This window comes from Piliocolobus tephrosceles, chromosome 1 (assembly GCF_002776525.5).
Source record: "Piliocolobus tephrosceles isolate RC106 chromosome 1, ASM277652v3, whole genome shotgun sequence".
Lineage (NCBI taxonomy): Eukaryota > Metazoa > Chordata > Mammalia > Primates > Cercopithecidae > Piliocolobus > Piliocolobus tephrosceles.
In genome coordinates this window covers 74335278-74355946 of record NC_045434.1, presented here as the reverse complement: position 1 = coordinate 74355946, position 20669 = coordinate 74335278, and the positions used below count along the sequence as shown (strand labels likewise).

General features: G+C 35.3%; 1 protein-coding gene across 1 annotated transcript in view; it reads left to right on the top strand.

Moving 5' to 3' along the window:
• The window catches only part of GPATCH2 (G-patch domain containing 2), a 201011-nt gene that overhangs the window by 103610 nt on the left and 76732 nt on the right, over window positions 1-20669 (top strand). Inside the window, exon 6 of the mRNA XM_023203723.2 lies at window positions 12406-12473. Within this exon, the coding sequence (XP_023059491.1) occupies window positions 12406-12473 (68 nt within the window). The remainder of the gene's footprint in view (window positions 1-12405; window positions 12474-20669) is intronic.

Sequence of the window (20669 nt, the reverse complement as noted above, 5' to 3'; positions counted from 1 at the left end):
CTCACATACTCAGACCTTGGGGAACCAGCAGCGTTCTCTCAGGCTATCTTTCTGGCCTCCACCTTCCACAAATGCAGCATTTTTACTACTGTGGCCTGTTGGACAAGGTGCCAGTTCAAATGTGGCACCTATTCTAGACATGTTACTCCCCGACTGTACCTCAGGAAGCAAACATCCCTCAGTCCCCCCATGCTTCTCTGACCTTCCACCTTACTTTATGCAAGAGGCATGGAGATCATTAGAATGTTAGTTTCTGACTTACTCCTCCTACTTCAGCCTAGTTCTCCTTTCCATGCACCAGGGAGTAGGAAGGGGCAGAATGCCTCAGGTCCTAGTCATAGGCAGAAGGGTTTGCCTCATCCTGCTGTGTGTAGAAGAAACCATGTTCAAGCTCTTGACATAGGATCCAGAATGCAATAAAGAAGTAAAGGTAAAAATATGGAAATTCAATACATGAAAACATCTTATTTGTGTCTTTTTATTTTTACTTGGCCACCCTTGACAGAGTCTGATGATGTCTATTAGTCACGAAAATCTAGCTTAATTTTTAAAGACTTGAACATAGAGATTATTTTACAGGATGAACAATATTCTTAGATTTCTGAACCTTTGTTACCTATCCAACCATTATTTCCTATGAACATCTAGTCAGGTTTATTTTCTCATTTCCAATATATATACCCTTTTGATTCATATGTTTATGCGTATAGTCACCCCTCCTTCCATTGGCTTAGATCCTAGCCAGCTCTAACACTCAGCATAAGTCTCATCTCCAAAAACCACATTTGCTAATTTGGGCTTTAATGCATCTTTTTTTTTTTTTTTTTTTTTTTTAACTTCTGTTGCAGTTATAACTAAATGCACACAGTTTAGTAGTTGTTTAATCTTTAGATGGTTTTATGTTTTAAGTCTGCAACATATTAGCTAGTAGGGTTGATACTGTGCAATTCATTAGAATCTTCCATATAGCACCCCAGTGCTGGACGTATGAAGAAGTTGTTTACAATCTCCTCTCTTATTAGTGAATTCCTGGTCCATCAAATGACACATTGTTTTCTAGGACTAAATGTAGAATTTAATGGATATAATTGGCTTCATTATTATTAATTACAAATTGAGCTTGGTGTACATAATAAGGTATTCATATAATGATGGCTTGATTTGTTTTATTTTGTTTCCCCCATGACATAAAAAGACACTTGGTGGCTTAGTTACCCAGATAAAAGATACCATGATGGAAACTTTTGATTCTTTTGGTCTTTAACTCCTAGTCAAAAAAAAAAAATGGATGTTATTGGCCATATCCCAGGTACCATGAAGTACAAAGAAGGGCACAAGGCACATGCCAACTGAGTTAGTCACTTGAACTTTCCTTAGAAACTTCACCACCTGGTGACTACACATACCTCTTATTGTCCAGAACGCACCTCACAGGAGGTGAGTTATCTCTGGCTGCCTGACTGACTTTATAAACCAGTGCTTTCCAACCTTTTTGACACCAGGGACTGGTTTCCTGGAAGACAGTTTTTCCACAAACTGGGGGTAGGGGGATGGTTTGGGGATGAGTCAAGCACATTACATTTATTGTGCACTGTATTTCTATTATTAATACATTGTAATACATAATGAAATAATTATATCATTATTACATTGCGATACATAATGAAAAACTTATACAACTCACCATACTGTAGAATTAGTGGGAGCACTCAGTTTGTTTTCCTGAAACTAGACAGTCCCCTCTGGGGCTGATGGGACACAGTGATAGATCATCAGGCATTAGATTCTCATAAGGAACACACAACCTTGATCCCTTGCATGCACAATTCCATTGGGATCACACTCCTATGAGAATTAAATGCCACCACTGATCTAACAGGAGGTTAGATCAGGGCTCAGGTGCTAATGTGAGCAGTGGGGAGCAGCTGTGAATACAGATGAAGCTTTGCTTGCTCATCTGCTGTTCACCTTCTGCTGTGTGGCCTGGTTGCGGTCCCTTGCTATAAACAACCAGACTTGGGATAGACATTTACTTCTATCAAGGTAAAGCTATTAACTATTTCAAAAATGTGAGAGCCTGACTGTGGTTATTTACTTAAAATAAATATTTGCCAAAAAATATTAAAAGTTTTAGGTTACTTTGGATTTTTGTTGTCATTTATTGAGTATGTAATATGCTAAGATTATACTTACACTGCTATTTGTTAACTATTTGACCTCTTTTTAATTAACTCATTCACTCATTTATTCATACCGCAAATAGTTTGCAATATGTTGTACTTTCGTACTTTTTCCCTCCCCCATCAAATCATGATTACATACTTTTTTTTTTTTAGCTGTGGAAATTTTTAGTGCAATTAACAGTATAATAAGGTCTTGCACTGCATCAAATAAGATTGAATGATTGAATGATTGCCTGCGTGTTTGCTTTAGAACAGCTTGTACAGAGCAATATTTTAAGTGTTTTATTTGCTAAATATAAACCATATTAAGTTGTCAGTTTAGAAGTGTTGAGACTATCAGCATTTTTCTTATAAATTACCATTTGTCCTTGAGATTCTTAGAAATACATTTTTAATTATGAAAACCAGCTGTAATTTTTTCCCTTGATGTAAATTAAGGTTTTATGCAACACCACTATTAGGTTAAGAAGAAATTGACTAGTTTATAAAAACAGTTTGAAAAATAGTAGAAATAATACCCAGTTCAAAAAGTATGCACAATGGATGATGTGACACATTGTTGAATAATGTGGAGAGAAAATAAATTTTAGCTGCAGAAAGGTTGATCATGTGATTTTGAGTACCGAAATAATTTAAGTAGTTTATAAGCAAGCACTTAAAAGTTTTCCTAGTCTGCTTATATTCTTAAATAAATTTTTTAAATGTGCCTGTAGAATTTTTTTCAAAAAGCTGTATTAATAATGTGTTATGTCCTCAAACATGTTTGCTGAATCTCATCATTATCTTCACTACCGTATTGCCCTCTGACCTCTTCTGCTACCCCCCAAAAAATTAAAAAGAAGACAATTAATTTTACATGTATTGAGCTTCAATATGCATAATTCTCCCTAGGAATGAACTATTGAGATCTCTTTTGTTTTTAAGTCTTATCCTTTATATAACAGGCTCTATATAACTTAAGCAACAAGGAGAAAATACTTTCTGGCTTTTATTTTCTATGTATGTGTGTGTGTTTTTTTTTTTTTTAAACCTTTGGTAAAATTGTGGGAAATAGGAATGAAGACTTTAAACATAAAATAGAACGTTTATTCATGTATGAAATTCTTTAAAATAGTTGAACCTTACTTTGAAAGAATGACTTAAATGTCCAGAGAGATAAAAAAAGATTTTTATAAACAAATTCCTTGGCAGCAACTACATTATGTGCTATATATTTCAGGATAATAATAAGGGCTTACTGTGGGTCAGTGTGTCATATCCCAGTGGTGTCTAGTGAGATGGAGGGTTATCTTATATGTCAGCTAGATAACCCTCTGAACCATTTTGAGCAGGCAAGATAATGGGACTGAATTCTGAAATGAAGGTTGAAATATACTGGAATATTGTTACATGTAAGAACAATAACTTTTTAAAATAAATGTAGTCACCTTTTGACATGATTAGATATATTTGCTAATAATTTTTAATAGAGTATATTCAGGTGAATAGATTGGGTAAAGGATGAAGTGAATCAAATATATGATTGTATGTTTAAATAGATAAATACAAATTACAAATTTTCCCACATACGGGAAGCTTTTATTATTAGGAAGCTGCTGAGCAAAAACTGAAATATTTTTTCTTCTCTATTATGAATACTGAATGGACATTTCCTAACATAAGCAAGGTTTTGCATTCTTGACTGCTATTTCATTTTAAATATAAAATTACTCCCTCCCAAACATAGGAGCAACAATGTAGAAATTTTTAAATTGCTTTAGATTACTGTGTTTCCAGGATAGTATTTTCATAAACCATTACATAAAATATTAATCTTTTTTTAAATTAAAAATTCTTTCAAGTTTTTAAATTCAGTCTTCTGTGTGTTTGCCTCCAAAGTCAGTTTGCCAATCCTAAATATAAACTTAATTTTGAGAAGTTGTATGTGTGTGTGTGTTGAACGAGTCCCCAAAACTATTTATTTTTAAATGCAGATGTGAATTGCTTTGATATGAATTAAGAAAATCCACATTTAGATTATCATGGTATATAAATTAGAATTTTAGAAGATATATAGATCGCCAATATAATGCAAGCATATAGCAGTGGGATGAAACGATAAAAGTTTTTTACACCATCTTACATACAATTTTGTTTATTACTTTGTGATTTATTCATAAAAGAAGATCTTTATGCACAGTGGATTTTACGTAAACATACGTGGACACATCCTTATTTTCTTGACTCTTATAATATTGCAAGCTTCATAAATGAGGGATTTAGGAAGCCTTTGGTCAGCCAGTAGAGGCCACTCACAGCTTGTTACTAAAACTGGATGGCAAAGTGAAACTCTTTACTATCAGTATTGGGCATCATTCTGATCGGTTAATTTTTAGTTCCTTACTTAACAAAAATAGTATTACAATGGAGTGGTATGAAAAAAGTTGTTGCTATATTTGTTTTTGAATTATGTAGTGATTAATCTTTTCTGTGAAAGCATTTAGATTTTTCATTAGTAGTGTATACCAGAAATGAGAATTTATGTATTTAATAATTAGAGGTATTATTATTGTAATAGACCAATAATTCTAAATTCTTAATTATCAATGCAGATTGGCTTTAACTAGGAAAAAAAATTGTTTAAAATGAAGATTTAAAACAATGACATTGTTTAGTTTTATGTTAAAAACATAATTGCTAATGTTGTCATACATACAACTATATGTGTATGTATATATTTCTAAACTTTAGTGTAATTTTCATTCTGTCATTTCATAGAGAACTATATGTGCTGCTCTTAAAAATATAGTAAGATCACTTTGAAACTAGCTGAAGTCTATGTCTTTATTCACTACTTAATGCAATGCTATCAGCTGTAAGGTTAGCATCTTCCCTGCAACACACATACGGATTCCTCTAGGAAGGCTAATCCTCAATAGAAAGGCAAGCCTTGTACTTCTCTGTGGCTGTTTTTTTTTTTTTTTTTTTTTTTTTTTTCTTTTTAACCTTTCTGGTTTAAAGATGTAATCATGTATTTAGATTTATATCTGCTTTCAAAGGAAAAATAGCCTAAGTTCTCTAATTTTCCCCAAGTTCTTTCACATATTCTCATCGTGGAGTGTTTGCTCCCCTCTACTACACTTTGTAAATGTTATCCTTCTTTTGCTGTAATGATTAATAGGGGAGCCATTTGTTATTCTTGTTAGTCCTTCTATAATATGTGCTGGTAACCCTGTTTAGTGCTGCGGTGCCCTGCATTGCATATACTTAAAATAGCCCACATGCTACCCAGAAGTTACAGGCAAGGTCTAGAGTATCCTTGGCTGAAGATTTTCCTAGAGTGTATTCTAGATTCAGGCCATCATCTCCTGGGACAAATCCCGAAATACAGAAAACATTGGTTTTGATGTGTTTTTTGTTGTTGTTGTTGTTGTTTTTGTTTTTTTTTTTTTTTTTTTGCAGTCTCCCTGTAGGGGAAAAAGTACTAGGTGGTAAATTGGACAATTTTGATTCAAAGTTAGCTTAATTCAGTCCCTATCATCTAGGGCATGTGCCCTCACCTCTGTGAGTGTTAGTTTCTTCACTATTATTTGAGAATAATGATGTTTCTTCACCCTAGGCACATTGTTTATGAAAAGCAAGCCATAAAGCAGGCTATAAAGAACAGGAGTGACTGGACACCATAGCTCATGCCCATAATCCCAGTACTTGGGGAGGCTGAGGTGGGAAGATTACTTGAGGCTGGAAGTTCAAGACCAGCGCACCCAACATAGCAGGGCCCCAGCTCTCTACAAAATTTTAAAAAGTAACTGGGCATGGTGGTATGCACCTGTAGTCCTAGCTGCTCCAGCAGCTGAGGCAGGGGAATTGCTTGAGCCCAGGAGTTTGAGGGTGCAGTGAGCTGTCATTAAGCTATGAGTTGTGAGTACTCTTGCTTGGGCAATAGAATGAGACCTTGTCTGAAATAAGTAAATACACTTAAATAAATTTAAACAAATAAAAATAGGGATATTATTATTAATGACAATAGAAATATTTCTAATTATATTAATTTTTGATATATCTTTTGTGCTCATTATTACACATTCTTTGTCAGTTTGTTCATGCTTAAGTCCTACCAAGAAAGATTTAAAATTGCATTGTAAAAACATAACAAACGATACAGAATTTTTATTTTCACCTTGACTAACAGGTAAAAATAATCAGTTTCACCCACTATACTATAATTTAGATAACATGAATGCTATGAATAGTCAATACTATATAGGTTCTAGTTCAAAGTCTTTTCCTAAAAGTCATACAGTGTGAGCTCTGCTAATAAGAGCAAGATTGCTTGTGAATATTGGTATTTTTAAAGATATGAATGATAGGAACCTGGTATGGCTTTTTGTACCATTATTAGATTTTATAAAATTCCAAACTTTGAGGTATTTTCTCCGTTGGAAAACTGAGTTATATTGTATAACCTTAGTGATTTTCTACAACAGTTTTGAACACTCCTGCAATTCAGTTGTCCTCAGGAATGAGGACATCTTCCTTCCTGAATATTCTTTCTAGGAGGACATTGTCTGAAACTAAAACATCTGGTAGGTAAGGATTTCTAGTGACTTCTCCCTAGCATTAGACACATTACCAGGCATACATTAGATGTTTGTTTTTATGACATATATTTCATATGCACCAATTTTTTCATTTCTTGTAGCCAGTGATGAGGATTTTTTCCTGGCCTGCCATATGAATACATTTTTACTTTAATAGAAATCTAGACAGATAAAGGTGAAATATGAATTATTATGTGAATTATATTTACTAATATTTTTCGGTTTAAAAAACAACAATCAAAACAACCCTTGGAATTAGAGGAGCTCCATAACTTGACTTTTATCAAGACATCAAAAAGATTAGTTCAATGTAACAATATAACTAAAATCACCCAACTGAAAGGGAACACATATCACTTATTACATGATAAGGTTAAGCATAATTTTATATGTGTGTTAGGTTACTAGTTGAATTGTACCAACTAAGCAGTACTGAATTTAGAATAAGAAGCTCTCGGTGGCTGCATAAGGTGCTAGATCACATTGGCAAGTAAGTAAGGATCAGCTTAGGGAAAGCCTTGCATGCATATCTCATTAGTTTTCATTTTACTTTCAGTGTAGAGCCATGGATGGCTGTGGAATGAGAAAGTTGACATGTGAAAAGCAGCAATTTAGAAAGTTGAATTTGGCACATTGGTAAGATGGATTGGAGCAGGGGGAGATAAATTGCATGCAACTCCCTTCTTAGAGATGATTTTTTTATTCCTCTTAAATCAGATAACTACTTTGTTTCCTTTTAATCTTATAAATGATATCCAATTTATGCTCCTTGAATTATCACTTTTTGTATTTTCTTTAAAAGCAATTCTAAAGTAATTTTTACATTTTTGTATGTTGCTTTAAAAGTAATTTTAATGTTATTTCCTTGAATATGTTTCTCATCCCCAAACAGATTGTGCTTTTTGTGATTTGTGACCACTCTGTAATAAGAATAGGTGATACAATGAAATATTTTATTCATTCCTCCAACTATCTTGTAACAGAACTTTTAAAACACCAATAAAAAACAAAAGTGCGCTCATATGAAATGCTTTCGAAGAATCTTCCTTTATTCTTCTGTATGGAGATAAATATTCAACACATTTATTACAATGTCTATTAATTAAAATGAATTACTGTAAAACATTTAGAATATTATTTTACTTAAAAGTCTTGTTTCTTTCTTCAAAGAAGTTGAGTCAAATTAATAATTGCCGTAAGAGAAACCGGAAACTTCTGGGTCTTGACAAACTGGCCCGGAGCCTGAGGCAGTGCCTCCCGACAGCCTGGAGACCAGGCATATTTGATTGACCAGTCTTCACAAAATGGAAAGGCCTTCTTTTGAATGGCAGCTTGCCAACATAAGTGTTTGTCAGTGTGGGCACTGAAGCAGAGTAGAATTTGGAAGGCAAATAAAATATAGTTGAAAAGCAGAGCAAAATTGAAGGGGACCAGCTGTACTGGAAGGAGGGAAGAAAGGATGATGGTTTCTTGTTCTTACATGTGGCCATGAAAAGAAACTTCATTAATTTACAGAAGGAATCTTAATCATTGAGAATATAAGTAAGATATCATCCATATTGAATGGCCTCTGTATTAATCTTACAAGACTCTTGTGTCTCAGAGAAGTTTACCAGATTTGGAAAGTTATTTGTTTGGTTATGTAATTGTGAAAGAATAGTATGGCATGCATTGGATTTGATAATGACACAATTAAATGAAAATGAGAAGTAAAACCAGCTTTTTATCTTTTAAGTAAAACAGGAAATTGGTGTCAATACATCAGGGACAAAAAGAATAAGAAATTGCTTTTAATATGTCTAATAACTTTGAGAGAACAGATATTTTGTCATTGATAATTGATCATTTAGCAGAATTTCCAATATATTGGTGCATATTGACCTCCTGAATCGATAGTGGTACTTGTACAACTGTTGTTAAATTTTCATCTCTTGCTACTACATTCTTATTTCCTGAGATTGATAATATTTAAACAACAGCAAAATCTATGATCCATGTGATCTTTTACAATTAGGAACCAAAAGTTATGTTATCTAGAAACCATCAACTCCTTTCTAACTTTCAGTTTACTTCTTAAGACTTTGTGTGATAAGCATCTAATAAAAAGAAATATATCTGCTTTATTTCGGATTGTAGTCGTTATTTATGTAGTAATATTTAACAAATGAATCATAAGGATTCAGGGCGTGTAATGTGATGTCTAAGGTTATCAACATTAATATTGACTAATTACATAAATGATTGTCTCCAGGATTTTGTCAATTATAAGAATTGGATTGTGAAGATACTGTTTCTCATGAAGAACAGAATACCTGTTTCCTATCTAATCTTATGGAATTCTTATGGAATAAAATGTATTTTTCTCACTAATAAACTTTACTATGTGAATATTTTATTAGATATTTAAAGTGAAACAATTTCTTAAAATTTGTGATTTCTTTTTTTTTTTTGAGACGCAGTCTTGCTCTGTCGCCCAGGCTGGAGTGCAGTGGCCAGATCTCAGCTCACTGCAAGCTCCGCCTCCCGGGTTTCCGCCATTCTCCTGCCTCAGCCTCCCCAATAGCTGGGACTACAGGCGCCCGCCACCTCGCCCGGCGATTTTTTTTGTATTTTTAGTAGAGACAGGGTTTCACCGTGTTAGCCAGGATGGTCTCGATCTCCTGACCTCGTGATCCGCCCGTCTCGGCCTCCCAAAGTGCTGGGATTACAGGCTTGAGCCACCGCGCCCGGCAAAATTTGTGATTTCTAAGACAGTTCTGAAATCGCTAGAAAGCATATGTTTTGGAAAAGAAAACAGTCACCATACTTAATTGTATGCTAGAATTTAATACTTTGATCTAATTTTTAAAACTGCTTCTTTGATTTTTATAAAGATTATTTTCTATCTTGAATAAATGATGAAACTTTTAGAAAGAAATCCTTAACTGTATTCCTTGAAGTTTGATAGTATTTTGAAGTATTCTCCTAATAATCAGATTAAACATGTTTTAAAGTTTAACATTCACTAAAACTTCAGTATAACACTGCTTTCCACAAGCTGAATTCTATATTAAAGATATTATTCTCAAATTTTAGGTAAGTGTGTCTAGTTGCCACAGTAGCAAAAGGTTCCCGTTTTAAGAACATTTTGCTCCTGAGACAGACCACTGACATTGACCCTGAAGAGATCATGATATGTTGCTTTATTTCATTAAAAAAAAGTAAATTTCTAAACTGTGTCTATTTTTGCATATCTTTAAAAGTAAAACAAAAATTTAGTTAAAATAACAATCAAGGATAGACACCTCTGTCTTTTTAAAGGGATCATGTACTAGGTAAGTATGTAAAATCATGTAAATATCTACACTTGAAACTGTAAATCTTTTGTGGGTTACTTGCTGCAATTGAATTGAGCTTACAGTTTTTTTATACATATATATGATTGCTGAGAAATACCTAGTATGATTATTTCTGACTAGATTGAAAGCTTACATTTGTATTATGGTATAAATTAGCTATAAATTCTGTTTTATTGTATTCAGTTGCTTTGTTTTCATCAGGCAATTTATCACATGGGTGTATGTGAAATTTCTTTATTTATTAAATTTCAGATTATGTATTTCAAACCAGAGCAAGACTTAAACATTTTTCCATAAGTATAGCTTCAGGTAAACAAGCAATTTTAGTCCTGAAAATAGCTTCTGCTTCTGTCAACACGTTGTTTATTTTTTCTCTGAGATAAAAAGTTTAGTTTTCTGATATTTGTACCGAGATAAAGTCAGTAAACAAGATTAATATAGTGTGGAAAAGGTTGTCAGCAGCCTTGGCAAAGGAAATAAGTTGCCTGTACATAGAACATACTGTAAACTGAATAAAAGTGTCAGGTTCACCATGAGATAATGTGATCATGAACCTCTAACAAAGCATGACATAGGCACAGTCGGCTTTTCTCATAGCCACAGTGTAGAAAATGGATTACGGTATTCCAGGGATACCCACTGGAATAGCATGAAAACCTCATTTTGAGATGAATGCAGGATGCAGTCCTGGAGTTGAGCCACATGTTTACCTGTGGTGCTCAAACCACAGGGTTATTAATGTCATCATCTGTGCACATTTGCAGTATTTGCATTTCTTGGAATTTCTGAGTATATGCTGGCATTCTTGTAACCCAAGTGATACTAGAAGAAGTAAGGTTTTGAAAATGTTAGGGTCTTCTCTAAGAGGAATTTTATTACTGTCTCATGCTTTTCAACCCCCATCCTATATAAATGGCACTTCTATAATTACGGAGGGTTTTTTTGTTGTTAAAATGGAACATAACTTAAAGCCTTTTGCTGTAAATGTATGCCTTGTCAATTGTGATTGATAGATTCATTCCTGTGCAGTGCTGTGTTCCCTTTGAGAACCATCTATATAAGAAAGTTATGAAATTCTAAACAAAAAAATAGGAGTAGCTTACTTCAGATTTTAAATTTTATTTAGAAATAAAGGAGTGAAAATATTTTTCTCTTAGATGAAATTTTATTTTATACTATGTAAATACACAGATGACGCCTGTCTTCTTGGGAAACTATGAAAAGGGTTGCTCACCACTTCCTTGATCTAAGTTTTTGTATATATTTAAATGTATGTGTTATAATACATGTTATTTGTATTTAGGATCTAGCTACAAATACATTGGTCCTCGGAAATATCTGCTTAACACTGATCTAATTAAACTTTTTTTTTTTTTAACATAATAAGTCACTGGTCTGTGTTTTTTAAAAGGATATTTACACTATTGTAAATAGTCTTTTATTTATTTATTTTTTATTATTTTGAGACAGAGTCTTGCTCTGTCACCCAGGCTGGAGTGCAGTGACAAGCTGGCAGTTCACTGCAGCCTCTGCCTCCTGGACGCAAGCGATTCTGCTGCCTCAGCCTCCCGAGTAGCTGGGATTACAGGTGCGTGCCACCATGCCTGGCTAATTTTTGCATTTTTAGTATAGATAGGGTTTCACCATGTTGGCCAGGCTGGTCTCAAACTCCTGACCTCAGGTGATCCGCCCACCTCATCCTCCCAAAGTGCTGGGATTGCAGGCGTGAGCCACTGTGCCCGGCCAAGATTTTTTTAAAATAGTCTTAAAAATCTAGGAGAGGGGTCGGGCGCCGTGGCTCACGCCTATAATCCCAACACTTTGGGAGGCCGAGGCGGGCCGATCACGAGGTCAGGAGATCAAGACCATCCTGGCTAACACGGTGAAACCCCGTCTCTACTAAAAACACAAAAAATTAGCCGGGCCTGGTGGCGGGCGCCTGTAGTCCCAGCTATTGGGGAGGCTGAGGCAGGAGAATGGCGTGAACCCGGGAGGCGGAGCTTGCAGTGAGCTGAGATCGGGCCACTGCACTGTAGCCTGGGGGACAGAGCGAGACTGCATCTCAAAAAAAAAAAAAAAAAAAAAAAAAAAAATCTAGCAGAGGAAATACACTAGACCAAAACAAGTAGAGTATTCTTACCAGGAATTAAATTATACTTTTGATCCACGCAATGTTGTCAGAGATATGAAAATCTTGTATTCTCAATTTTAGAGTGATGTCCTCAAATTGATATATCACTATTATCCATGGTCGTTTTATATACAAATCTGAAATTTATTTTTTCTTTTTAAATTTCCCTGTAGGTACCCACTCCTGGCCCAGTGGGTAACAAGAGAATGGTTCATTTTTCTCCAGATTCTCATCACCATGAGTGAGTACTCAATGTGTTTATATAACCTTATTGAAGTATTCTACTTAGCTCTTTGGGGAAATTATTAGCTACTACTAGTAAAGCTGGTTTAATTTGTACTTTTTAAAAAGAGTAAGTATAATTTACCATTGGTAATAATGTAAGAACAATTTAAATGAAAACCATGACAAAATTTAAATGGAGATTTTTAAGTATAGTTATTCTGTTATTTGTGATAGTATTTGAAATTCATGCATTATTGAAATGTATATATTATCTTTAAAAATTTAAATTTTCATTACATTGAGTAGCATCAAGCTTTCCTACACCTCCATCCTTATTCTCTATCCCAACCCTTCCAAAATACTAAAATGAAGAGCACTAAGCCAGGCATGGTGGCTCATGCCCAGAATCCCAGCACTTTGGGAGACTGAGGAAGGCAGATCACCTGAGGTCAGGAGTTTGAGACCAGCCTGGCCAACATGGCGAAACCCATCTCTACTAAAAATACAAAAATTATCCAGGCATGGTGGCACATGCCTGTAATCCCAGCTACTCAGGAGCTGAGGAAGGAGAATCGCTTGAACCCAGGAGGCGGAAGTCGCAGTTAGCTGAGATCATGCCTCTGGACTCCAGCTTCGGCAGCAGAGTGAGGCTCCATCACAGATGGAAAAAAAAAGAGTAAAAGACTGTGTTGTTGTTTTGTTTTTTGTTTTTTGTTTTTTTTGTGGGTGGGGGGGCAAGCGTGGTGGCTCAGGGCTGTAATCTCAGCACTTTGGGAGGCCAAGGTGGACAGATCACCTGAGGTCAGGAGTTCGAGACCAGCCTGGCCAACATATCGTGAAACCCAGTCTCTACTAAAAAAAACAAAAATCAGCTGGTCGTGGTGGTGCATGCCTGTAGTCCCAGCTACTTGGGAATCTGAGACAGGAGACTCACTTGAACCTGGGAGGCAGAGGTTACAGTGAGCAGAGGCATTCCAGCCTGGAAAACAGGGCGAGACTCCCATCTCTCAAAAAAAAAAAAAAAAAAAAAAAGACTTTTTTTTTTTTTTTTCCTCATTACTTCTCTACTTCCTGCTACTGCCAAGCATTTGGTAATAATACAAAGAGCTGTGAAACAACCAGAATGTATTTCCGTTTTGCAACAAAAGGAGGAGACTACTTACTAGATAATTTTTAAAAACTAAGTAGTTGTAGCTTTGACTTTGGTAAATTATTGCTTGAATTTCCATGGGTTAATTCTATCTGTAAATACATCTTTGTTGGAAAAGCTTAACTTGTTGTGTATTTGAGATCAATACCATATATCTCCTGCAAATTTGATTGAACTTTTAAAAAGGCCTTTGGGAAGACATGAATTAATTATTGAATAATTTTTTTGTGGCAAGCAAACATATTAGGATCCATTAGTTTCTATTTTTTAAAATCACTACTTAACAAATAAAAAATAGAGATTATTGCTCAGATATAGCAAAATGATATAATAATCTTATAGTGGCCTATAAATTCAAAGTGCATACATAGACTATAGAATTGTGGAGAAGGTAGGCTATTTCTTTTTTTTTTTTTTCCTTGAGACAGAGTCTCGTTCTTGTCACCCAGGCTGGAATGCAGTGGCGCAATCTCGGCTAACTGCAACCTCTGCCTCCCGGGTTCAAGCGATTCTTCTGCATCAGCCTCTTGAGTATCTGGGACTATAGGCGCGTGCCACCACACCCGGCTAATTTTTGTGTTTTTAGCAGAGATGGGGTTTCCCCATGTTGGCCAGGCTGGTCTCGAACCCCTGACCTCAGGCCTTCCGCCTGCCTCGGCCTCCCAAAGTGCTGGGAATACAGGTGTGAGCCACTACATCTGGCCTAAGGTAGGCTATTTCAACAAAAGTTCTCATTCAGGAAATGAGATATTTAATACTCAGCATGTCACAACGCATATATCCAGTTTGGCAAGCAATTCCCTCTCTCCTCTCTTGGAGAACCTAACTTGTTATTCTTCCTCTGAAGATCTCAACTGGTATTTTCATAGCAGCAGATGCCTTAAAAGGTACTGCACAGTTTTATCAGCCCATTTCTTGTTGGTGAAAGTAAGAGGTTTGTCATCTGCCTAAGGAACTAAGCAGTCACAGACTCTTGTTGACCAAGTTATTTATTTCAGCACTAGCATTTCATCAAAAATATAGTCGTTTCTGTTGTGTTTGTTGTTACAATTTCATGCCAGCAAATGCTGCTGGCCTCCATGTTCTTCCTCTACTCTTAGTCTCCTTAGTTTAATGTCTTCTGCCCTGAGGCAGTTCAAAGCCATGGTCTCCAGCAAGTAGGTATGGGTCTTTAGGAAATCTTAGTCAGCAGGCTCATGCTTTTTGTCAGCGAAATCCTACAGAGAGGTATTCAGGAAGATCTAGACTAGAGTCATTTTGCTTGTTAAATCTAGCTTCCATGCCACTGCCTGTTTCCGTTTAGGGGTTCCAAACGTGATTTCCCCAGCTGCAATTGCCTGATTATAAGACTTTAATTCAATTTAGATTATATTTTGTTTTATTTATTTATTTTTTTAAAGACAGGGTCTTGCTCTGTTGGTCAGGCTGAAGTGCAATGGTGTGGTCACTATCATGGCTCACTGAAGCCTCGACCTCCCAGGCTCAAGTGATCCTCCGGCCTCAACTCCACAAGTAGCTGGGACCATAAGCATGGGCCACCATGCCTGGCTAATTTTTCTTTTTTTTGGTAGACATGTGGTCTCACCGTGTTGTGCAGGCTAGTCATGAACTCCTGGGCTCAAGCAACCATACCACCTCCACCTCCACCTCCACCTCCCAAAGCGTTGGGATTACAGCTGTGAGCCACCATGCTTGGCCTTGATAATGTTTTATAGGCTTATTTAGTAAGTCTATATTTTCATCCCTTTCTTCAGGCCCATCCCTTTCCTATGTAGAGCCAATGAGGAGGAGGTCCCTTACAGATCCCACTCTTGACAAGGAGAAGCCACAGGACACCACATCATGGAAATTTTCTTTTACACAAATAAATAAGTATACAGGCAATGTTGTGTAGACACAAACACACACAGACTTCCAGTTAAGTTACGTAGGTTGATGCCCTTCTAGGGACTGGCCTGCCTGTCTGCCTTAAAACTGACTCCATTTTACTTCAGCTTGTCTCTTTTATTGCTCTAGGAGAAAAACCCAATATCTGAAATGTTCCCATCAGCTCCTTTAACAGAAGAAAGTATATGGCCAGTATCCACTCTGGCCAGAGAGTTTTAGTTATATGGTTCCCCAACTTCCTAGCTGGAATAAGTGATTCTATACTGCCTGTTACCCTTCTTCCATTCCTCCTGCTCCCTGAGTTAGATACATGAAACTGACTCTTATTATCAAATTCAGCATCTCATAGTAGAACAACTAAGGTGCTCATACCCTCAGGATATACAAATAATTTCTAGCAGAATCACCAGTAGTTTTAAGGGAGTCAATTTTCAAATCCCTTGCTTCCATTTATAAACGTCTTTCCTGAAAATTATCAGCCCCGGTTATTTTGCTGGTTCTTACTTTTCCCAGTGCCTTTCTTCTTCCTTAGGGAAAAAAGACACCCCTACCAATCCTAATCTTCGGTGCACACTATAAAATCTTTCTGAGCTCTAAACAGAGATATTTCAAATATCGTGCTAGTATTGATGTTGAGGGATTGGATTTAATGAATAAATCACAAAGCGTTTTGCTACTTAGGTATACAGTTTCTAATTTTATTTCATGTTTACTTCATTTTATTTATTTTATTTTTTCTTTTGACATGGATTCTCACTGTGTCACCCAGGCTGGAGTGCAGTGGCATGATCTCAGCTCACTGCAACCTCCACCTCCCAGTTCAAACGATTCTCCTGCCTCAGCCTCCAGAGTAACTGTGACTACAGGCGTGCGCCACCACACCCAGATAATTTTTTTTTGGATTTTTTTGGTTAAGACAGGGTTTCACTGTGTTGGCCAGGCTGGTCTCAAATTCCTGACTGCAGGTCATTTGCCTGCCTCAGCCTCCCTGAGTGCTGGGATTACAGATGTGAGCCACTGTACCGAGCCTCTAATTCTTTTTTTTTCAGCAACTGCTAGATTATTATAAATATTTCTTAACCTAGAAGTTGTTTTGTGACTTTGGGCATAAAACTCCAGAAGACTTTAAATAATCACGTGACTGTGCTAACCAGGTTCCTTTTTTTTCCATTTACCAGTTTGTGTAAGCAAGGTTTCTGAGCACTCTATGAAATTAAAAGATGGTAATAGAATTGACAGTAAAAGACGTACTTGTCAATGAACTAATTTGGCGGGAAACCTCATTAATGATGCCTTTCTAATAAAATTGTATTTTTATGTTTACTGTTGTTTTATTTTTGTGTTTACTGTTACCCAATATATGATTATATATTAAATATATGTTAAACAGGAGTTAAGGAGAAAAATAAACTATGTAAAATTTTCAACTTTTAAAGAAATGTGCATCCTGGTTTGGTTTTTGTTTTAAATAAATGGTGGAGGATATCAAATCACAGTAATATTTATGTACCAACGTATATATTTCAAAGAGTAGCGTAATGGTTTTATTTTAAATTATCATATATTGATAATTCATAATCAATTATAATTGATAGAAAATTAAATCCTTGCAAATGTTTAAATTTTTGTTGAAAAATGTTAGATAGCTTCCTAACATTACGTGAGGAGAGCGTTTTCATAACTATTTCAGGCAATACATATTCAAAAATGGTAAAGACCACTGTTGTATAGCATATTTTCAGGAAAAAGTAACAGAAATTCTACAAGTAATGGTTTAAACAAATAGCAGTTTAGTTTACCGGTAGAACCAGAAATCTGGAAGGAGGCAATTTCAGAGCTATTGAGGAAGCAGTAGTAGTATCTGCTATAACCTCCTTTAAGGAATCATTGGTGTTTCCCCTCAAATTCCTATCAGCATTCTCTGTATCTCCTATTTTTTTTCTTTTTTATTTTTATTTGATTGTGGTATTTGTCATATTATTATTTGTTATATAATTGTAAAATGCATGTTTTATTCCCATTGATGGACCAAGAACTTGCTGAGGTTGGAGACTTTGTCTTGTACTTTGAATGTCTTGCATTGTACATCACAATGCGTTACACTCAAATCATAGGCCTCGGTTCGAGATTATCGGGTTCTACTGCTAACTAGTGATGGAAAGCATCCATGAAGGCACCAACTGAATACTTGTTAAACACAATTGATAATTGGCAGAAGAAGCAAGTACTAGAGCTAGAACGAACCTTAGGTGCTGTCCAGTCCAGTCACTTGAATTTTATAGATGAGAACTTGAGGCTCAGAAAGACTCAGTTCAGAGACTAGCTTGCAGAAGATATAAGACAAACCACCACCAGAAATAAACACTAAAATTGGTACTGATGATGGGATTGCTAGTTCGTTTTGTATTTTACTAGGAGCAGGTGAGGTAGGGGTACATGTTAGTATCTACCAAACTTTATTTCAGTGGACATGTTACTTTTATATTTAGAGGACGAAAAAGCCAGATGACTCACTCCAGACTGGAATGCAGTGGCACGACCTTGGTGCATTGCAACTTCCGCCTCCCAGGTTCAAGTGATTCTCATGCCTCAGCCTCCTAAGTAGCTGGGACTATAGGCGTGCACCACCATGCCCAGCCACTTTTTTGTATTTTTAGTAGATATGGGGTTTCACCATGTTACCCAGGCTGGTCTTGAACTCTTGACCTCAAGTGATCCACCCGCCTTCTTCTCCCAAAGTGCTGGGATTATAGGCGTGGGCCACTGCTCCAGGCTGCAGTCTTATTTTTGAAGACAGATACAGAAAATCCTTCCAGAGTGTCATAATATAAAAATCCAATCATTTTAATAAAATAGCACAACAGTGTACAAATTGTTTTAAATACCATCTAGTAATTATTTCCTTGAAAAACATATTACTGTATTTAAAGTCCAATCATTAATGTATGATAAGTTTCTTTTAATCAGAAATATGTAGTACAGAGAAATGAAATATTGACTAAGATCAATATTGACTAGGATCAATTAGTATCTAATTTCTCAGTAAAAGTAACCTAAGTTTTGAAATTATATTTTAATTATTCTGTTGACTTTTTAAAGCTACAAATGTTAAAATGTTAAAAATAAAATTAATATATGACTGCATTAAAAATATATGTAAGCATAAAAATGGAGTTACTTCTTATTAATTCAGCCTCCCTTTATGTACTCTGTAAATGGTTCCAGAAATTTTTTCTTTTTCCAATCACTGGTGAGATACTTGCTTTTAAATAGAGATAAATGTGATTTCTTAATCGATTGTGCAATTTATATATTTTAGTTTTATTTCAGTTTTAAGTAGAGGATATTTACCTGAGGAATTGTATGTAAATCAAACTTATTTTAAATGCACATGGGTAACTCATTATTATCCTATGACGAATTCCTTTATAAAGCAAATACTCACCCCTTATTTTATCTTTTGTGTAAATACCGAGTTTGCTTAAAGCAAGATTTGCCTGGATTAAAGGTTATGTTCATTGGGAATACTTTTTACACTTTGAAATTTAACAGCTATTGCTTTATAGTGAAAGTGTCTTTAACTCTAGATTGAGATAAATAAGAAATACAGATCAATTCCTCTTCTGATTTATTGTGATTCCCATGGGTGAGTCATTTAGTTTACATGTCTTAAGTTTATTTATAGAATAAATATAATATAGTAACAGTCCTTTCTTATGTAAGATATTTTTACAAGGTGCTTAAGTAAAATACAGAAATTATTAAACTAGGTATGAAACATTTCAAAATGATGATGATAATGACATACTTTATATTGTACATTGTATTTTATTTTTTCAGACAATTTTCATATGCACCACTGTTTTTAGTATTTTTTACTACCTCTCTCAAATAGTCATAGCAGGTATTAGACCCCATTTAATAAATAATTTGACATTTCTGAAGTCACACACTACACATCACTCAACCAAAAATTAATTAAAAAGACAAATTTATTAAGCCTCTATTAATTGTTGGTTAACATGCTAAACCTGTTAGGGTATAAGTAACGCCCTTTGGCACTTGTTTCTTTATAGACAGTTAGAAATTAAAAGGTAATTGTTGCATGTTAAAACTTACGGAATAAAGGTTTACATATTACTATATTCCACTGTACTGTTAGGGGAAGAAAATTAATATTTATTTTAAACATCATCTGCCAATTTCTTAGTGTTGTTTTAAGCCTTCCAAATACTGAGAGTGGTTAAGTTTATTTTATGCATGAGGAAGAAACTGAGACTCAGAAAATAAAACAATTTGTCAGAATTCACCTAGTCAGTAAGTGGCAGAGCCTGTATCCAAGCTTAAGTCTTTCTGATTTAGTAACCGCATGAGGCTGAACTTCCTGAATTTACGTAAAATTCGTAGTTTAATACAAGAAAAAAAGTTTTAGCAGGGCCTCTTGAGCATAATTTTAGAGTTGACTTTTTGTTACATAGGACATTTTATTGAGTGAGGAATACCTTTAGCATCGTGGTCTTCTAGTCCATAGAGCATAAGAACCCAAAGAAATCTTAAAAGATCACACAGCCCAGTGTTCTCATTCTTTTACCTTCATATAGAATAACATAGCAACCATAGTTGATGAAACTCCATCCTATATCTCAAGTCATTCATTTGTCCATTCATTCAGAAGATATTTATGAGGGTGTACTAGTTGCTGGGTTTACAGTAGTGAATAAGACGACATGATCACGGTTGTTGTGATTCTCACATTACTTACAATGTGATAGAGATAATAGAGATTAGTCAGCACACACACAAATGTATAATTATACACTGACACATAAATGCATTATTATATGCTGAGCTAAGTACTCTAAAGAAGAACTTGTAAAAATTGAATTTGAACTAGACATTGAGACTAGAATTGAGGACGGCTAATGAGATCTCTAGGATCTAAATGAATTGGTGGCAAGAAAAGCATTTCAAGCAGAGAAAATCATATGTGTTGTGTTCAAGAAACTAAAGGAATGCTAAAACAATACAGAGAGGAAAAGCATGTGGTATGTAATGAGACCAGAAAAGGATCAGCAAGGAGCACATGATGCCAAACGTGGTAGGTCATGTTACAGATTCTTTCTCCTAAGAGTGTTTGGAAAGCCACTTAAGATTTTGGTTTGCTTTTGCTTATTT